This window comes from Cygnus olor, chromosome 21 (genome assembly GCF_009769625.2).
Source record: "Cygnus olor isolate bCygOlo1 chromosome 21, bCygOlo1.pri.v2, whole genome shotgun sequence".
Lineage (NCBI taxonomy): Eukaryota > Metazoa > Chordata > Aves > Anseriformes > Anatidae > Cygnus > Cygnus olor.
In genome coordinates, this window is record NC_049189.1 from 3783071 (window position 1) to 3804429 (window position 21359).

The following is a 21359-nucleotide window of genomic DNA, read 5'->3' on the forward strand; positions in this document are numbered from 1 at the left end:
AAGCGGACTCAAAGCAGTGCAGAACACAGACACGATAAGCTGGGGGACCACTGGCTAATAACTACCGAGTATTTTTTTTCTTCACTTCCTAATAAACAAGGCAAAGCAATTACAGTAATTAAAGATTTAGGATAAGAGCACTTTATATTTTGGGGGCCCAGCGTATCAATTAAACATTCGTTATGTTCTCCCTTCTAATGAGAACAATCTAGCGCTGTAATTTTGCAGAATTAAGAGCATAATTAAAGGGGGGGTGGAGAAGAAGGGCACTTTCCCCAAACTGATGAGGAGGGTTCCCTCCCCTCCGCGGCTCCTGCCTGCACAGACAGGGCAGATGCTTTCCCCAACCACCTTTTCATTTCCGAGCGATAACCCTCGGCCACAGCCATCGGACAGCTGCAATGATAAACCCGGACTTTAATTACAGGTGGGTTTTATGAGAAGAGCTGGCTACTGTTCTGTCTCCCGACTTTCGAGCTCTCTGTTGCTGAATGTACCAGCGTCCGCTGGAAGGCAAGAGGGGAAATAGCTCATCTACTCAGGAGCGAGAAACACATAAAACATAAGAAAAGCAATTACATGCCTTCGGTTTCCACTCCTCTGTTTTTATAGGGCTTGTCTTAGGATCTGAGTGATTTTATGCATCAGAGAGAGATGACAATCAAGATGAGTTGCAATGATATGCATGGGAGGCTGAGACACATCACCTTTAGGTATTTATTTTCCTGTAGTTACAGGTCTTCTAAACACCATATTTCTTGTGAAGGATAAGAGAACCCAAAATTTTGCAGCTGAATATTATTGGCACTAAGGCCTTACATGAGAGCCCAGCTGACAGTTACTTGAACGTAACTCAAAGCAATCCCTCCTCCTCCTCCTTTAACCCTGCGTGAGCTCCTGTGTGAACATCTACGGTACTGAGCAAGACGTAACCAAAATATTAAGTGCTGAGGTAACCCTGAGTGACTCTGCCTCCTGCAACTCCATTACGTCTCCTTTTGTACTACAGAGGACCAGGGAGACGTGGCTATGCTCTTTGACATGCAATCAAGAACACGTAACTACCACCATCATTGCTATCTCCACCCCAAACTTTGCTCACCAACATTAAATTATCCAGTTTCTATTACATCAGAACTTCTGGGCAAATGAGAGCAAAAGATAGGCCTTCTGACCCATACATTTCTGTGGATTCTCAGATGGCTGTGTAAAAGGCCCATAGTTTCTTGGTCATGCAATTCATTGGCTCCCCAGGCACAAAGACACAGAATGCTGGGCAGAGGATGGAACAAAAATCACCGTCTGCAAACGCAGATGCCTTTAGTGCAAACACAAGACCCATGATACAAGGCCTCTTAGAGCCCTGCTCACCCCAAACAGGAGTGAGTAAGCACAGGAGAGTATCCAACTGCTCTTCCTGAACTATAATGGGACATTTGCACTTGAATTTCAGGCCCTGGAGGTGACTCCATCGGGCAGCCCGGGCAGTATTGACCCAGAAAGGGTGGTAACCTGCTGCCCAGTTTTCTCTGTCTTTGCTCTTGCAATGCCAGCACTCCCTGGCGGTAAAGTACCTTCTTTTCATGATACTGATATGGAGATCCTCCTCCTGCTTTACTTCGGGGTGTTGACCATTGCCCTTGTCACTCTCTTCACTGTCGTCACTATGCGAGAAAATTGAGGTCAGCTCTTTCTTCGGGATCCTGGTTGGAGGCAGGGGGATCGTCCTCTTCTCTGCCAGGCGACCCCGGTTCTGGCACAGGGTGGAATCAGTTGCAACAGGAAAGGGCAGAAGGGGAAAAGAAGAAAACAAGAATTTGGTTAGGCAATCCAGAACCAAGAAGCTCCTCTCAAATGGTTGCTCTGGACAGCAATGCTGCCCAGGTCTCAAAAACACAGGTTCACACAGGTATGGTGGGTGGGCAAAGGCCATGCTCACTTTGCAAAGGACTTTTCAGTAGAGGCACATCTCTGTCGAGCTCTTCCAGTTCTAACACTCAAGCCATGCACTTCCAGCCTCTCCCCACCTCTCCGTTCCTACTTTGGCTCTCGTTCACGCCGACAGGAAAGGAAGATGGAGCACAGTTAGGCTCCAGACTCTCTCTCCTGAGTATTTCCCACCAAATGTCAACATATTAACACAGCAGAATAGGTGAAATGCAACCTTTGGCAGTAACACAGCAAAGATGTGACCCAGATAATCCAGAACACTTCTCCCTTTGCCAGCCGGCAGGTTTGTCTCCCATACCAGTGAATAGTCCACATCCATCTAAACCTGAATTACTGAGGCTACTTTTCACTGTGCGTTTGCATGTCCAGAGGAATCTGGCGGGTCTTGCCTTGTCCTGACTTCCCCTGGGAGGTCCTGGCAGTGTTTGGCCCCCAACAATTCACTTCTGACAAGACGCAAATAAACCAGAGGAAAACACCCAGGGGGCAAAAGCTGCTTTTTCGCTGCCTCTGTGTGTTTGTGCTACATTAGAAACCCAGGAAAAGAGCCTGCAATGTCACTGCCCCACAGAACTTAAAATATCACAAACAAAAGCATGAAACTGGGCAGAGAACCAGTGAGGGAAGGTAAAATAGTTTTGCATACTCTTTGTATATACTTTCTTCAATAAGATGAGTGATACAGAAGAAATATGGTTTTAGCAAGGACTGGAACAAAACGAAGAAAGGTGTGTGAAACAGGTCAAGTAAGTGCAGGGCAATGCTTAACTAACAACATTTTCTCTGCAACAGCAACTCCAACTTTCCAAATAAACCTGGCAAAATGGAAATGTTGTGGGAGAGCCAGTCAGGCTCTCTGCAGGGGAGAGCGGAGCAAGGCTAAGTGACAGAAGAGCCCATGTTTTTTTAATTAAACAAATTAAGAACTTTCCACCAAGACAAAACGAAAACTTCTTGTTTACCTCTGTCAATAAATTTCCAGTTGTGGTCATTAAGGGGAGCCCTAATCGTTGTGATAATTAGCTAAATCCATCTGGAAGGCATCACCCCAAGGAGGCACATTAGCTTTTCCATTCCGATGCACTTCCAAGCCAAGAACTCAGCTGCCTGTGAACTGCAGACAGCCAGCGAGAGAGGAGCAGTGGGCCAAGCTGGCTTCAAAATGGGAAAAGTCATGTATACAAGGAAAAAGACACCCTCTGAGCCGGATTTGTTGTTCATGAGGTTTTGTGCACTTTGCTCTTGCAGTGTGAAGAAGAAAAGAGCATCCTTGGGAAAAGAGCAAGAGGGAAAATGCCCAGACTTGGACATGGGGAAATCATTCTTGTGACTTCTGCTGGTGGCTCTCCAAGACCCAGCTGCAGCAGGTGAATCCTGATGGTGCCAGGGGCCAATGCACCTACGTGACAACCTGCAATGCTCTCCTTCTCCTGCAGGCTCCCTCGGACAGCAGTAGAGCCCCACTCACCTGGCCCTTCGCAGAGATTTCTCGCTGCCTGCAGCCTGGGGGACATGATATAAATTGTGTCTCATGCCCCTAAACACTTTTTGCATACGTGGGCATCTCTGCCCCTGCCCCAGTGCAAATGGAGAACGTGCACAGAGCTCATCCTCTGCCTAAAGCAGCTTCTGGGCTGCACGGTGGCTAAAGGACAGTGGGGAGAAAAGTAGAGAAAGGGAAAACGGGAGGGGAGGAAGGGAAATGCAAAGAGAGGGCAGGATTTGCACCACAGTTCTGTCACGCCGAAAAGCCAGGACTTGATATCAGCATGAGCTTTATCACACCAGAGCTTTATATATTTTCCTGAAGTTGCAATTTATCATAACAATTAAAGGGGGAGGGGAGGGAGGGTGTGCAAATTTCCGCTTCAAAATAATTGCAATTCGCGCTCTGCTGTGACTTTGCAGGCTAAAGAGAATAGCGCTGATCAGATACTAAAAATCATTTTATGGCCATTATGGTACCTTCAAGCAGTTACCGGGTCTCAGTGACTACCCAGGGACTCATCAGCCCTAACAAGAGCGAGAGTGCAGCAAAAAGGGAGGCACTAAACCTACAGAAACAGCCCACCGGACCTGGAGCACCAGTTCCCGCTTTCCCCTGCTCCTTAAAATGCTTGTCCTTTGCCTTCCTAAAAATCATATCCTTACACCTAAAGTTGAAATATACAAATATAAATACATACCTATATATACACATATATATATTTGTATGTATAATGTACAAATTTGTACGTATAGTATACAAATATATATACATATCTGTGTGGGTATTACCCAGCTTGTTCCCCTAAAAACAAATGAATGAACACGAATGGACAGCACTGGAAACAGGGCCACTGCAGTTCCAGCGCCCTTGCAAACACCTGCAGTCCAGCCCTGGGAATGTATTTTTTTTAAACTGTGTTTATTTTGTACTTTGTATTTATGCCACTAGGTTTGGGGCATTTTTTTGTTAACATTTCTGCATTCCCAGAAAATTAAAATAGACCGGGACAATCAATTTTGCCTTTTATGTTCATCTATAGTCAGTTTTGAATCAATTGCACTTTCTTAATCTGTTTAGAGGCATTCACCAGTAGATACACATTACTTTTAAATTAAGCACAAAGGTAGCCAGAAGCCTGGTCCAGAACCTGCTACAATCAATTGTCTTTCCATTGACTTGGGAAGGCAGAGGTCCAAGCTGTAAATAAAAAACACTCGTTTGTGAGCAGCAATCCACCAAGGAGCCGTTCCTACGACTCTGGCTTTTGCTGAAGTCCTCTGCCACGTGCAGACAGACGACAGGACAGGAACCCACCTGCAGAGGTGAAGATATTGAGATACCTGCGGTCATACTGCTTCAGTTATCAAATCTCACTTTGCTCGTGGTGGCAGGTAGCAAAATGCACATTGAGCAGTGTGACGTGCAAGAATCCAGGCAGGGACTGCAGTGGGGTCACTGTATATGGGGAGGTACGTCAGGATTTATAGTATTTGATGTAAGCCCCATCATCTGGCATTAAAAAAGCTCGTGTTTGTGTGAGTGTCATTACAGAGGGCTCTTGTACGTTACAGGAATGCTGGTGTTGAGCCATGACCCTTTAATAAAGTTCGAGTATTTTAAAGAGAAAACCGCCTCCCAATTTGTTGGTATTCACAGGGATGTCGGACACTTGAGAGAAAATCCTGTCCGTGTCCTCTGAAAGGCTGGATTGTTTTTAATTCACAGCCCCAACAAAGATGAAGCTAGCAGCCTGGCTTAATTGAGAAAGCACCTGATTGCCCTGAAAGGCACCCGCAAGCACAGCTGAACCTGAACTATTTCACACTTGCATCTTCCCATTGGAATAATTTTGTCTACCTTTTAATCTCAAAAGCAAAAGAACTTAAAATCAGTTAAAATTCGTGGAAGTATTATCTTTTTAACCCATGTCACTCAGCAGAAGATAAAACCTGTACTGTAAGCACTGCGTGGTTTGGCCTGTGCTGGATCTTACCAACCTAACCCTATTTAATGATCCCTAATAAACTATCAGTTATGAACATAAATTTAAGAGCTCACTGGGGGCCTCCCAAAGTTGAAAAGCAAGGCATTACATTTGCCAGAATTTCTCTCTTTCCAGCCTTCCTGCTACACACTGACCCCGCACCACGTGAAAAGCTCCCAGCCCCTTGGGAGCGTGCACATGAGGAAAAGGAAAAAACTTTCAGCAGTTACAAAAAAAAAAAACACCTCCGTGAGCCCAATAATCAAGGCAGGATTTAACTAAAAACCATGGAACAATGCAGAGTTCCTTGGAGCCCCCTTTAGCAGGGGCAGGTGACTACTAAATGAGACTCCCAGTTCGCACTCGAAGCTCCCCCGTTAAATAACTCCATTTTCACCCACACGAGGGAAAGGTAAAGTTGTGCTTTGCCCCTTCAGGGCTGACACCCTCCCTTCGTAACCCAGGGATTTCCCCTGCCCCTTGGACGCAGTGGGGGCACAGAACAGAACGAACATCATTTATCCTCGCCTTAATTAGCCTAGCCAGAGAGTAAAACACTCCTGCAATTCTCCAAAGCTATTGCAAGGGTGAGTGCTGGGGGCAGAGCAGAGCTGCCTCCCACGTTAGGATTCCCTCCCCTTCACAGAATTAATTCTGTGGGTTATGATACCAGCTAACGCAACACAGCTGGAGATGGAGCCCATAACCCTCTCTCCCCCGCACCCCCCCAGCCGGTCCTGTGTCAGCCCAGCCCTCCGTCACTCACCACTTCACCCTCCTGGGGTCTTCTGACACCAGTGACTGCTCTCACTGCCTCTCTTACAGTACTGTCCGGGCGGGGGGTTGGCTTGGTTTTGAAAAATCACAGGCAAGAATATTTCCTTTCCCCAGGAAAAATCAGAGGGGTACCAACACACAATTTAAAATTACAGATCAGTCAAATGTAGAGATGCAGCTACAATTAAAAAAAACAAAACAATGATGCTGGAATGGTGGAAGGTTACCTGAGTGGAGAAGCCCAGAAGCCCGCTTGTTCTGCCATGAAAGCAAGGGACCATCAGAAAGATGGGGGGAAAAAAAAAAAAAAAAAGGTAGTGGAATTTCTTCCCTTTCAGAGAGCAGGGGAAAATTCTGCTCCGTGTGGCTAGGAGAGGTCAGGAGTTACAAAATGCAATCTTTCTCCCCCCACCCAGCCATCCAACCCCCTTGCAGCTCTCCCCTGGAGCCACGCGCTCCCAGCCAAGAATACCACGAGCGAGCTGTTGCACAAGAGCCCTGGGAGAGCTCACAGATGGAGCGGCGGGCGGAAAGCACAGGGCTTGGGGGAGAGGAGGGAAGGGAGGATTTAGGAAAGGTTTTCTGCCCTGGGAGCTACTGCAACAAGGTCAAAACAGCTGAACGCCCTGGTGTGACATTCAAAGGCAGCCAGAAAAGGAAAGATTCCTCGCAGCGAGAGTCCCTGGTGAGCATTTAATTGATCCCAGCAATGGAAAGGCCTCGGCGAGGAGAGCTGCAAGGCAAAAAAGCGCCATGGAAAAAAATGCACATGAAATCAAAGCTTTCGCCAGTCCACAGGAACCGCCCGCCAAACGCCGGATGTCTGATCCCGTTGGGAACTGACCCGAGCCGACGAGCAGGTGCAGTCCCTACGGACACCGCTCCTTTAGCATCCACATCAGCACCAGAAAAACGCGCAGAAACGCAAACGCCCGAAGAGTTTGCGCACCGATAAAAACATCAGAGCTGTCTGCGAGACGATTCACGTGCCTGCGATTCAACCCTCTGCAAATACGATTTCTATTGGATAGAAGAAAATAAAATGAAAACCAACAACTGCAGAAACAACAGCATATGCATTCCTTCTGTATACGTAGGTCTGGGAAACACGGGGAGCAAGCAGGGGATGCTGGGGGGAGGCAAGAGGGGAGCTTGGTGCGTTGCCAACGCTGGGAGCTGAGGAATGTTAAATCTGTTCCATATGCGAAGGAAATCCTCGAGTCCAGACAGCATTTTCTCTCCCTTTTTATTGATAATAAAGATATGGAAAAGGAAAGGGGGAGGTTCTGAGAGCCTGGAATCTTTTTTTTCTTTTTCAAATAATAAACCCAGTCAAATGGCTTTCATTAGGGAAATTACACACCCGTGGAGCCCACACACCCCCTTGCTGGCTAAATGACAGGCTTGGCGTTTACCTTCGGCCGTGATTAAACACCCAGGAAAGGGCCAGGTGCCTGCCCAGCTAATCCCCCGCCTTCCCCTGGGCCTTCATTAGGCGCCCGAGGCCAGCATCGTACCGGGCTGACGGAATCGGGAGCGCCTGCACCTCCGCCAAAAGGGGGGATCACGGACCCAACGAGCCGGCCGGCCCCTCGTCTCCTGTTTGGTAATGAACAAATGAATAAACCAACAGCCAGCAGCCTTCCTCTGCAGCTGTTTTTCTGCCTCCCCACCAGCTGCGGTGCAGCTCCTCACCTGATGGCTGACAGGTTTGGTGTTCGGCATCCCTTTCCAGCAGCGCCGGTGGGACGCTGGTCCAGCACGGAAAGGAGGGATGGCTCGAGGTACAGACAGCAAGGGACACGCAGAAATGAAGGCAGTGCAGACCACAAAGGCTCTTCCAGGATTGGGGACCGTGTCACTTTCTTCAGTAGGGTCTCACGAACGCAGTTTACAAGTCCCGGCAGTGAGCAGAGGCCCATTGAAGAGGCAGCTTGGCATGGCCGGGTCTAAGAGCTGGAGCCAAGGGGACAAGAGATTCTGGGGATCCACCTGGGCACCCCAACAAGCCCTCTGTGTCTACACCTGCTGTCTCCTCACCAGAAGTCCTGAGTTGTCATCAATTCTTCCTTTACTGAAAACAAGTTGGTTGCCCCTACTTTCTGTCTTATGACACAGCCATCAGCAGTGTGTCCCTTTGCTGTTCCCCATTTCACAGTCCCCAAACACAAAGAGGACCAAGGTGCAGCCCACCCTTGGTTTTTGAATCTCCTCAAGAAGATGACATCTGAAAACCTTGCTTCTGCCCCAGCTTTGCCCACAGATTACTGCACGATCACAGGTAGTCACATCTCGGCACGCCGCTGCTACCCTTCCTGCAGGAGTGTCACTTCCTCACTTTGATAAAGAACACTGACATTTACAGGTAGAACGCATTAAAATAAGGACAAATGCATCCCACCGAGCTTATTCTTCCTCTCATTTTCATTCATCCTAGGCCACCATTTTCAGTGCAATATTTACAGTTAAGCAGCCGAACTCACAAGTAATTGCCAAGCCATCATTCCCAAACAGCCAATCCTGCCCAGCAACTCTGCAAAAAAGGGATATTTTGTTCAAACAGACACGTCTCAATTTGGGCAAAATATTTCTTTTTTCACCATTGTTTATAATAGGTCAAAGTAAACTCCCCTTTTCTTCCTGGAATATTTTCTTCCATCATGTGAGCAAGCTGGCCTGCTCAGACAAGTTTGCTTCATATGAGGCTCTGAAGAGCATTGACGCAGGAGCTTCTCAGTTCTGTCCCTGCCCCCCTAAGGTTGTATACAAATAAAGCAATAAAGGCAATGAAGCAGTTGGGAAAGAGAAATGACGTATTCTGGCAAGGCCTGATCCAGCACCAACCGCTCACTGATGTGTTCTGCAAAACCTGATTCAGCAAAAAATCCTAAAGGCCATTCATTGGAGAGTGTTACGAAGGAAGAGAGCAAGAGTCCCAGCTGGCACCGATAAATCCTGCTGCAAGGGCAGACCTTCTTCCCAGGGTCCTTCCATGCACTGGACTTTTTCCAGGTCCTTGATCTGGTTTCTCTGGAAAAGGTGCAGGATGGGTGTCCAAACAACACTTGCTGCCCCAATAACTGAACACTTCCTCCTGCAGACAGGGGTGGCTCAGCACAAAGACGCCACCACCACACCGGCATTCCTGCAGTGGAATCCCAAACTGGGATCCATTTTCTGGGGTTGTGATGCCTGGAGTAGCTGGATCTGTAGAAACAAAACTGGCTTCCCTACGGTTACTGAGGCCTAGGTCAATGGGAGAAAAAAAAAAAAACACCTTGATGGCACAGCGTGCATCCTCCCAGAAGATAAGCCCTGGGTGTTTTACCAGTCTAATACGTGATTTAGATGTGGATGTAAGTGGGTTTTACTGTCATCTTCCTCCTACCTGCCCACAACAACAAACTGGGCTGATGCCAGCCTGTGTGTACCCATTGTTACTTTATGCAGGTCACAGCAGCCTTTGTGTTGATTTCTAGCAGGATACCTGACAGATCGTTGATGTTTGGGAGGTAGCAAAATGCTTTGAAATCACTGCCGGCAGCCCTCACTGCACACCAGTTGATGCTGCAAGGTGTCAATCTGTTCAACCACCTTTCTTTGTCAATGAACCTCTCTGTTCTGGTTCCTTGTCCAGGAAGACTCGCATCCAATGTTCTTCTCAAACAAGCCAGGATCTCTTAAACCCCAATCGGAGAAGAGGTCAGAATAATCAGTTTCCATGCAGCAATTTAAGTACTTGCAGGGATTGCTCTCAAATTGTCCTCTCTAGCCTAAGAGGAGAGCTCGTCACAGTCTGAGTTAAAGAACTCCCATTACCTCGTTACCTTATAGGATCCCATTATCCATGGGGCACTCAGAGCCAGGCTGTGACTACAGCAGGTCTAAGAAGCTGTTACAAAGTCCTGCAGCAGGGCTTTCCCTCGCTGTGTGTGGGAAGAATTTTGAGATTGCCAAGTGTGAGGAATCTTCCTCCTGAGAGGGAGAAGGTACTCCCAAGATTCATATCAAAAAGCTTTCCTGGAGACTGACAACGAACCCAGGATGGCTAAACACCTGGAGGGCTCTGGTAAGGGTGTGCTTTGGGATAAAGGGCTCCTTTAACAAAAAGAGTTATCTGAATAATGAAAACCCTGAAATCTCAAAGTTTTCCTCAGGGCACCAAAAATCTCAGGGTGCAAACCTCCAAGTCAGACGGCACAGTCCTAGGTGGACAACTGGGCTTTGCTGCAGCAAAACTGACGAAGCAAATGCTTAGATGCCAAATTGCAATTATTCTTCTGAGAGCAAATGGGAGAGGGAAACAACCAGTGTTACTCCATCTTCTGAGCTGGGGATATACTTCATGCATTGGCTCCTTCTGTTTAAATAGCACTTTAGAAGAAAGGTCAAGCGTTAGTCAATATCCATGTGTTTTCTTGAGGTCCATTAACAGGACTGCTTGGTCCTCAGAGAGATGCAGGTTGCTTCTTCTAACATCAGCGGTTTTTGATGCTCCAGGCTGCACTTCCACGTTCTGGAGCTGGAGGAGTGACACTGAAACTTAGCTGAAAGTGAGGGAAGATTTCTGCACTCCCAGGTGCAAAGGTACCAGCTGTTCTGCAGGGTACCCCAGTACAAATATCTCACTATCTTCCACAGCTTGAGGTACTACCAAGAGTGATTCCCCCACGTCTCCTCCCAGCTGCTGTGTAGTAGAAGTAGTTCCAGACATGTGGCAGGAAAAAAAATGATGTTAATCTTCCTCACATTAGACCTGCAGCCTATCCCAGCTGTATTACATGAGAGACACACAAATGATCAGGCACGCTGTGAGTCTTTTTGCTTAAACCCTTTCACCATCCAGGGCTGCTTGCACCAACTTCTTTATACTAAGCCATCAATTCCAGTACAGACAGTCCAGGCCCTTTTTTAGGGGATCTCATTCTTTTCTTGAAAGAGAGAGAGTAAAGAAGTCAAAGAAGAAGACTGCTCTTAACCACAACTTCCTTGTGTGATCTCAGGCAACTCACTTGACCCCATTGTGCTCGGTCTCCCTGCTATAAAAAGCCAGTAGTAACACTTTCCCTCGTACTTGTTTCTCTACTTTGTTTATACTGTAAGCATTTTGGAGCAGAGAAGGATGCACTGATGAAGAGTACCAACATGACTGTAGGTACTATTATAATTGGAGAAATTATATATGTTATAAACCAAAAAACCAAAAAAAAAAAAAGTTACACAGGAGGGAAGCTCTTCCCATCAATGTTAACAACATTATTTTCTGGAGCCCTAAAGAAACAGATGAACAAGACCTGTGAACAGAAGGAAACGCTTCCCATTTATTACCTCTGAGTGAATTATAAAGCCTAAAGGATAATTTGTTAATAGAGTCAGAGCTATGCTCTTCTGGAAAAGCCAAGTGGAATTTCCAGTCTTTGAAGGGAAATACCCCAGGACAGAAAATCTATCAGTCTTTTGGAGCTACCTGCTTTCAAAAACTCTTTGGAAGAAGGCCGAGGAGTGCTGTGGTCTTTGTTTTCTGTGTCTGTCCCACATCAAATAACTTTGTCCATTTCAGTCTGAGGTTGAAAAGAAGGAAGCAGAGATTTGAAGCCAGGTCCTCAGGCAATGTAAGTCAGCATTAATGGAGTAAAAGTCAACTTACACCAACTGAGGATGTGGTACACTGATGCTATCTCCTAAATAAAAGCAAAACTCACGCATTTTTCTCTTTTTTCTTTCCTTTCCTGCTCTTCCACTCTGGTGAAGAGACAAGGAGCAAAAGGGCACGGATGCTTTCAGACATTTCCTCTTCTCCTCACGCACCTCACTGCTCTACCTTTCAGGTAGGAGAAAGACAAGAGAACAAAATAACTGTCCATCATTCCCCCAAGGAATTAACACTTCACTCCAAAGTTTCATCTCATCAGGTCCAAGAGAACACAGCCTTTCCCTGCAAAGTTGAAATAATTCAGCAAAGGAAATTCAGCTGGGGTTTATGCTTATATTCTCCTCTGGAGACATGTGCTTAAAGCATTTCTTTGAGATCCTTGAGATTTCCAGGCGTGGCTTACAGCCTGCTCTGCTGTCCACATGGAAGAAGATTCTGCTGCTGCTGCACCTATTGAGAGCTGTTCCCTGTTGAGAGCTACAGCTGGTTCCTTTGGAAAATCAGGTCTAAAAACATCTTAAAAGCTGGCCTTCCAAAACACAGAAGAGCCTCGTAATCACTGGTGACCGAAAACATAATGTACCAGGGCCATGAGAAGAAGAACAAAAGCGAGAGCTCCTGCACTGTGGGTCCCCGACCCGAGGCATCCTCCCCTCACGCACCCTGGTGTCAGACCGACCCGAAAAGCCTCCTGACTTTTCCACCACTCACGTCCTGGCCAGAACCAAATGGAAAAGAACAAGAGGGCATTTTTTTCGCAGCTTAAAAAAAAAAAAAAAAAAAAAAGATTTCTAAGCAGTTTCCCTCAGAACTGAAGCAGCCCAGCTGAGAGCAGAGAAGCAGCAGCAGCTTCGCCCAGCACAACCAGAGCTCTGCGTTGCATCTGAGTGCACGCAGCACCTGCCCAGAGATGCTCCAGGCCGGCAAAGGCACTGAACGCCACCCAAACCGTAGCGTTTTGAGTCTGCCCCCAGCACTGAGGAGGGAGCAGAGAAATCTGAGGAGATGGCGGCCACTTAGTGAGCGAGCAGCAGCCAGGTCTGCCCACAAAGCTTCCTCAGATCGACTCGACCCTCCCGATGGCCAAGCAAACTTGGGAAATCCAAAGCAAACACGAAAACTCCAAATATTCATTAGGGTGTTGCTTTCACGTTTGGAAAAAAAAAAAAAAAGTCTGGTGTTTATGCAAACATCTCACTCCCACACTATCAATACCAAAACAAAGCAGAGAAAGGTGCAGGCGTGGTGGGACTGGCAGAGTTTGTCGAAGCAGGATAAGCTCTGCAGTGCCACTCGGGGCTTGGGAAGGAGCTTGTTGTTACAGACCTGCACAGGCGCGAAGCCATGGCCTCCCCTGAGCCCCTTCCCCATCACGGAGAGCCAAAAGCAAGTGAAATCTGAGCAAATAAACTGCCTGTTACTCGCTGTGGTGACGCTGCCGTTAGGCGATACCATTTGGAAAGCACAACGAAGCTTTTGGCGGTTAAGGGGCAGGCGAGGAGCTGTGGGTGCGTTTCACAGCGGTGCAGAGCGTGATGCAGGCACGCAAGGCAACGAACCAAGAGCGCTCTGCTGCTCTTCCAAAGCCAGGACAACACGTTCCCATCCAGTGCTGACCAGAAGCTCTGGGGGAGCCTTTTCAGCTGTCACAGGAGCTGGACTGCACCGCCTTAGCAATGCCTCCTAGTGCTGTGGTCAAAAAAGCATCCCTTAAAGCCAAACACGGATGAAGATGTCCTTTTCCCTCCCAATCTCATCGCCTTCACACACGCACGCCCACACAGCCTCCCAGTTCAGGAAGCACAAAGGATCTGGTTGGGATAATTGCAGGAGCCCGACTGACAAATCGATCCTCACCGTTTCAAACCTGACCGGTGTCAACGCGCCCCTGGGACAAATCGCTGTCCAGCCGCAGGGTGCCCACCACCGGTGCCGTCGTTCAGAAATGCTCAGCTCGGCACTGAAGGCTGCAAACGGCATTTATCCCTGCCACGAGACTCCCAGGACCACCATAAAGCCCTTGCAGGGTGATTAGCTGATTTTACTCCACGCACACAGGCTGCAACTGACTTGCCCAGGATGGGCTGGGCACGAAACGAGGGAGAAGCGAGGGAGGTCGTGTCCCTGTCACTCCCTGCACACCACGGCCGTGCCACCTCTCACAGGCCCTTCCGTGCTGCCACACTCGTGGTGACACTGCTACCTTTTTTCCAACACCCTCTGTGATATTAAAAAAAACAACAAACAAACCCAACATCAAAAACAAAAAACAACAGTTTCCGCTTCTCCTCCTTTTGTTAGGACCTTCCCTTCAGCTGGCTGCACAGCAGAAGGGCAGAAAGCGGTCTTTTCTGTTGTCTTTTCTTAATTTTCCGCGTTTTACCTCCCTTCCCCTGATCCCTCCCACCCCCAAACCACCAGACAACCTCTAAAGCCACCGCTGCCATTTCCACTCCGTGATTTGCCTGCCACACCTAGGGAATTTCCCAGCAAATTGTATTACTTTATTTGGTCAATTGGCCTACAAATTGATTTTCCTGTACAAATAATGAACATTTATGGTTATTTTCCCCATAGACTGCTTTATTTTCCATGTAACAAAGACTGATTTCCTGCAGGTTTTGAGACCTGAGCATACGATCTGCAGTTGCTGTGACCCCTGGTTGATGGATGGCAAGGACCCGAAGCACAACAGGAGGGTTTGGGCTTTTTCTCCCCTTACTCTCTAAGAGCACTACAGACCTGCCCATAGCACGCCCGAGATGAAGGCTAGAAGGAAACACTGCCACCAGACCATGTTCACTATGGAAATAAATCATATTGTTTTAAAAGAGTCCCTCAAGTGATCAAAGCTATCTTGATACACCCTGCATATTCCCTACATTTGCTGTGTCCATCATGAGGACACTGCTCAGCAAGGAGAGGTCTCCTCCAGTCTCCTTACTCGAGGGTAAGGCCAGGGGCTGATTCTGCTTTGGCTCCCTCTGTATTTTGGATGCTTTTGGGGCAGGATCTGGCTGTATTCGTGGTGTAAAACAGCGACTGTCAGCCACAAAACACCTGAACCAGGAGTCCAAGCCAAGGTCTCCGAGCATGACTTATATCAACGCCAATGCCAGCCACAATGGTTGTGTTGCACAAGGTCTCACCAGTGGCTCCGGCACTCAGTCCTGGTCGAAAGCCCCAGGTGCAGCCATCAGGAGGACAGAGGGAGCGAGCAGAGACATTCCTCCGAGCAGGGGTGGCAGGGAGCACCAAACAACTGCCAGCACCACAGACGCTGCTCTCCGGCACATCCATCCAGGCACCTGAAACAGCAGCCCCCGCGCACCCAAACCTTTGTGGCAGTGCCGCAAGGACCCCTCATTAATCTTAATTACATTATTACGGAGAGAAAAAGAAGGAGCAGGCAGGGAAGCAGGGCGCCTGGAAAGCTGACAGGGATTGACAGGGCCTGGCATGATCCGAGGGCAGGGACTGGAAGCCTTGCTCGGCGCTCGGCTCTCCGGAGATGCGGAGACGCGGCAGCAGCCCCACAGTACATTTCATTCCCACTAATGAGAAAACGACTTTGGAGACAGAGCCTCCAGCAAGTTTTGAAGGTCACTCCCGCAGGTGTGGAAATGAATTGGACGAGAGCAGGGTCCAAACATAAGTTATTCTGCTTAGCCCACGACGGATTATTTGTGTGCACGGGGGGTTAATAGCCTCAGGGCTGCGGTGTGTGTGTATGCTTAATTTAATGCATCTTGATGGCGGAGGCTGCCAGGGACAAAGGCCTCTCAGCCCTAGCACTTTGGAGAAGCAAAGGCAGGGAGGTTTCTTGTGCAAATCTGAGAGAGAGGGTGGACACCATCGAGAAAGTCAATTACCCAGAGAAAGCCCAGGCTGCCTCCTGTTCCCCACCCTCAGCCCTCCAGGGGTGGATTTGGCCCATGAAGTCCGACTTCAAATCCAATAAAAAATTAACTGATTTTGAACAACTACTAGACAAGCCTCCTTAGAGTCTGAATACGTGCTCTTCAGCTGCGGCACAGAGTGGAATTAATGAAAGAGTCAGAGAGCAGCAGGCATGAGGCAAAAAGCGTGCCAAATTCCTGCGTGGCTGCTGCCACTCCAGGGACTCCCTCCCTCCTCCTCGGCCTTGCTAAGGACTGACATGCCCTAAGTCCATCAAAATGCAGCATGGTCGGGAGCAGCAAGAGGAGGCTTGTCACTACTGAGGACGACACACAGATTAACACAAGCTAGCCCAGGCAAAGAGGCATCTCCTACAACCCACCTTGGCGCTGCTGCTTCGTATGAAAAATGGGGTGCCAGACAGCACTGCTGTGGGTCTGACGATGGCGACAGAAAGGAGCCGAGCAGCAGCTCCACCACGAGCAGTTCCTGGAAGGACGACGTGGATCCTGTCCTTCTCACTCAACAGCCAAGATGTGCAAGCATTGAAGTCCAGCCCTATGGTGTCAGTAACAGCACTCGAACTCACCATGGCCTTTCATCTCTAGGCCAGCAGCTTTTGCAACAAAGGCACGCAGGTCTCGCCTTACGTCCCTGAAAGTACTTTTACACCACTTTATAAACAAGTGAGACCAAAGGAAAAGCACGGTGGGGCAACTCGCTCGCTATCGCACTGCAGACTGGTGGAAGATGCAAGACTGGGACAGAAAGGTCCTGTCCCCACAGCTGGTGCTCCCACCACTCAGACCCCAGTGTGCCCCCGAGAAAGAAACCTAGCTGGGAATTACCTGCACTCTGCCTGATTCCCTCCTAAGTGAGCTCTGCAAGCACTGGGGCAACGCTCAGCATCCACTGGGGTCACTCAGCACCAGCCCTACATCTTCTGCTCAGACAGCATGCACCAACAAAAGCCAAGGATAAACCAAAACTACTCACAGAAATACGCTACCAGGTGGCTCAGCACATCTGGAACGCCATGAGGCAATACCGCATGATTTACAGCACACCTGTATATATAAATGTAACACTGGGAGACAAATGACCAACAAATACAGTGGCTTTGCGATGTGTGCTGAATGCAAGTGGGGAGTGTGAGGAGGTGGTATGTTATTAGGGAGTGTTGGGAGTTGTATGTTTTGAAGATAAACACAAAGAGAATATAAAAAACCCCAAACCCAAGAGAGGTAAATAATTCATCAAAAGAATAAAACCAAGAAGCTCAAAGGGAAAAAAAAAATACCAAAGGGAAGAGTTTTCTGAGCAGGGGAAAAAACCTTCATTTCCCATGGGAGCGAAAACCAGAACCCAAATTAAAGGAACGAAATCTGGGGGGAGGAGGGTGTTTTTGTTTTTAAAGGTGAAACATTTTGTCTGGGTACCCTTTATCTCCCTTCTTAGGCATTTAAGCATTTCCCTGAGGTGGGAACTGAAGTCTGCTGCTAGGCTGCCTTGTGTGGCTCCCAGTGACCCCTCAGCCATGGGCAGAGGCTCCACGACGGCCACGTGGAGAACCAAACCCTGCCCATGCAGCCAGCGCTTACCGGACCCACATTCCCTCGTGTCTTTCACCAGCTCCTCAAAGAGCCCGATGCACGTCAAGCAGCACTAACGTAACTCGCCCAGAACTGTTTGGAAGCCTTGTGGGTTTTCTTCATGTTAAACACAGACCCTGCTCCACGAAATGGTCTCTGCTTGGAAGATTGCTGATGGTAACTTCTAACAACTGACATCTGCTTCTACAGCACATGGCACAGCTGCAGTAATGTAAAATACCCGGCTTTTAATGGGCACGCTTTGCTTCCCCTTGCAGGAGTACAGCACCGCAGGCTGTGGCTCCTTCCTACCACGTGAGTGGTGTGGAGCCGTGCCTGGAAAGTACCTGGATGGGATGCTCACACTCAGCCTTCTCGAGGAGGGGAAATGTGGGACTCAATAGGTGGCACTCTTCCTTCTTGAATAAGTGTACTCGGGTATACTTTGCCGTCAGAGGTGCTGAAGAGCAAATTTAAGGTCCCAACTTCTTATTTGCTTGGCGCTTTTCTGGGCCTGTTAAAATCAAAATCCCAGCCAAATACAAGCTTTAACAATTACACTCTGCCAATCCTAATTCCCCCCCCGCCGCTCCAAGAAGACACAGACTTCTCTGTGGTCGCATGATCCTCTTGTGTGCTGTTAAGCAGCTCGGTTTTACTCGGCGAGCGTCTGCGTTTGAGAAAAGGAAGTCCCTGAAAGCGAAAGTGAAATCCCACCCTAAGCACGTTTCCATCACGTCTTCCTCCTGCAGAAAGCACCGGCCCCAACTAGCAGCTTTGGGCTTTCCTGCAGACACCCAGGGCCGGTTTCAGGGTGTTGCAAGAAGCGGTGTGCACGCCTCCTCGGAAGGGCGCCAGGACGGCTGCCACGGAGAAAAAACCTGTCTGAGGACTCCCTGTCTGCAGTTCGAGTCTATCTATGGGAGTTTCTCCTCTCATTAGCCAAATTCAGGAAAAGAAAAAAAAAAAAAAAAAAAGATGTGATGTTTTGTGCCCCAGAGCGACGGAGGCCTCATTTTCTAACCCTCTTTAGGGGCCCTCCGTAGGGAATTAGTCATGGAAGTGAGTAATACCTACGGCTTGACAAAGCCGAGGAGAATGAGGAGTCACTTGACAGGTTAACAGGAGCGAGGAGCAGCTGCTATATTTGGGTGCCATTAGCACGCACATGTCTTCACACATTTCTGCAGGCACACCTGTGCGCCCGCATGTCCAGAAGGCACTGGAGGGGGAGCAGCTCAAAGCCAGTAATTCCCCACGTTTCCCAGGGAGAAGGTAGGAAACGAGGGGCGTCCCCCTTACAGCACTCATCCTGCTCATCCCACCCCAGCTCAGAGCCCCTTAAATCCTGACAGCAGACCTGGCTTTTGCCCTCCACGATCACCACCTCCAGAGGCAGGCAGGCCAATGTCATCCCCGTCTGGAGACCACCACAGACAGAGACTCAGCCCGAATCTTGCTCCCGGTCCTCTGCTCGGGTGGACCTTGCCCCAGAGTCACCTACGTGATGCAAAAAACCTGGGAGGTTCAGCCACTGCTTTTCAATCGCTTCTGATTTGCTGAATCTTAAAGATTTTCGGTGAAAGACTGGACCCTTGCAGACTGACCTGAAGCCTGCTGGTAACAGGCTTGCTTTCCCTTTTTACTTCCCACAGGCTCTAGGAGCCCGTGCAGCAGCCGTCTCCCCTGCGCCCTGCGAGGTCCTTGGGCTTAAAAAAAAAAAGAGAGAAGCAAAGCAAGCGGCAGCCGCCACCCCCAGCTGCCTGGCTGCCTTGCCTGGGGGCCTTTCATTTCCCCACCGGCAGCCCCAGGCCGCAGCCAGCCCCAGCTGAGTCACCTCGCCTGTCTGGGTCTCTCCCAGGGTAGTGCGTGGGGGTGGAAGGGTTGGGGCTCACTGCAGGAATTTCCACCACCCCCCCTTTCCTCACCCCACCCTGCGAGAAGCAGCCAGTGGAGGAGACGCTGCACACTCACCAAGGGAAGGGAGAGAAAAAAGGGGGCAGAGATGGAGGGAAGAGAAGGCAAACGGGGATGCAGGGCTACTGGCACGGGGATCCCTGCTGCAAACCTCAGCCACCGAGCCTGGCCGGGGAGCCCCACGTGCAGGAGGGGAATGCTGTCTCTTTCACGTGGGTATAAACAGTTCCTCTGGATTTCCTTCGCTCCAGCTCAAAACAAAAGCAGAATACAGATACCGAGGTCCAGAACAGCATCACTTCCAACTCTAGGATGCAGTCTTTGCACAGGGGAAAAAAAAAAACAACAAACAAAACACCAACACAAACCCAAACGCTGATGGATACAAGGAGAAACCCAAGATAAGGGCTAATCAAGTGAGCAAAACCTTATACCCGTTGGTTCTGGAGACACAAAATCAGGTCTGACAGGCAGCTCTCGAGGTCTGAATGCTCTATTAAAATAAATAGGGATCAGATGGACAAATCCCTCCAGACATTTCCAAAGGCTCAGTCGAATCTCCCTCCACCTCCCTCTGCGCTGTAATCAGGCAGGTGAGCCAGCCCTAAACAACAACAACAAGAGAAGAGGAAAGCAATACCCAATACCAGGCACTCCAACAGGCAGAAGGCTGGGTCTGTTTAGCCACTGGGTGCCAGCTGGAGGTCCAGAAAAATCCCCTCTGGAATCACATTTAAAGTGGGAGGGTAAAAGACAGACAAGGCATGGCATATATATACATATCGGGGGGAAAAAAACCACAAACCACCACTTAAATGAATAATAACTGTGGATTCTTTAGCAAAGACTGCAAAGTTTGCTGTTTAGGTGGAAGGAATTTCTGGCTCCCTGGGAGGCCGCTCATTGTTCACCGGTTCCTGCAGCTCCTGAAATGTTATTTACTGAGCCCAGGAGGTCAGCTGGAAGAGGGATAAGGGGAAGGAGATTAGAGGAGCTCCACCTCCCCTGGAGGGGGGATACCACACAAGGGCGCCTTATTTTCCAGCAGACCTGTTGTGCTGGCACCACTCTTGCTGCCTTCCTGACCTTGGAGCAACCAGGCAAGCAGTGAATACGCTTTTTAAATCAGGAGCATGTAGCGTGAGCTCCTGAGCAATTGCCTCTCACTTGCTATTTCCTCCTCAGAGCCACCCTCTACTTTTAATTCCTGTCTTTCCCCACCTGCTGATCCGTGCTTGGAGCACACCTCATTTTTTTCCTGAAAATAAAGTTATCTGCTATCTTATCTGCGAGGAAGCAAAGCACAAGTCCAAAGAGTTGCTCTGTCTGGTCCCGTGGGCTGCTGGCCTTTCGCTGGCAGGGAAATTGTGCACACAAGGCAGGGGAACAGCAAGGAGACAGCAGGTAGCTCTCCTCTTTGTTACACACCCTTGGAGTCTCCAGGACCTAAGCTCTAAGTCTTCTGGCCCTTCTCCAGCTGAACTTGTCAAGCCAAACGCAGAATGCCCCCATCTAATCCTGGCCAAAACTCAAACACCTCATTAGCGCTCAGACGATGTCTCCCAGTCCTCTACAAAGCGTACTCCATCTCTCTTGCCCATTAGCTCATCTCCTGGTTTCTGTCTTCGGTGTTGCCAGACGTGGGATTTTTTCAGCCCCTTTTACACGGGTCCACGCGATCGTTATCACTGCAGGTACCCACATCCCAGCACGAGAGCACCGAGGCATCCCAATCGCTGTATCCCCAAATATTGCGCTGCGGCAGCAGCTACGAGTCCCCAGGCACAACTCCACCATGCTCGGGGCTGGAGAAACAGAACAAAGAAACAATCCTGACCCCCAAGATCGCTGCTGTTTAAAGACAACACTTGGAAAAACATGTGACAGCCTCTTAGCGTTGTATTCACCAGGTATTTTCCCTTCTTGCTAATTTTATTACAAAGGCACGGCAGATATTTCATAGAGTCAAACAAATTTTATCTGATGCATATGGGCAACTGCTTTGTTATTTCCTTCTGGATTTTAGTCAGCATTTCTGGTACCACAAAGATACATATGCATTTTTTTAAACTAATTACTCAGAACAGCCGTGCCACC

General features: G+C 48.9%; 1 protein-coding gene across 5 annotated transcripts in view; it reads right to left on the reverse strand.

Moving 5' to 3' along the window:
* The window catches only part of SAMD11 (sterile alpha motif domain containing 11), a 220359-nt gene that overhangs the window by 73944 nt on the left and 125056 nt on the right, over window positions 1-21359 (reverse strand). For all 5 annotated transcript variants that reach the window (XM_040533325.1, XM_040533324.1, XM_040533326.1 and 2 more), the window contains one exon: window positions 1575-1753. In XM_040533325.1, the coding sequence (XP_040389259.1) occupies window positions 1575-1753 (179 nt within the window). The remainder of the gene's footprint in view (window positions 1-1574; window positions 1754-21359) is intronic.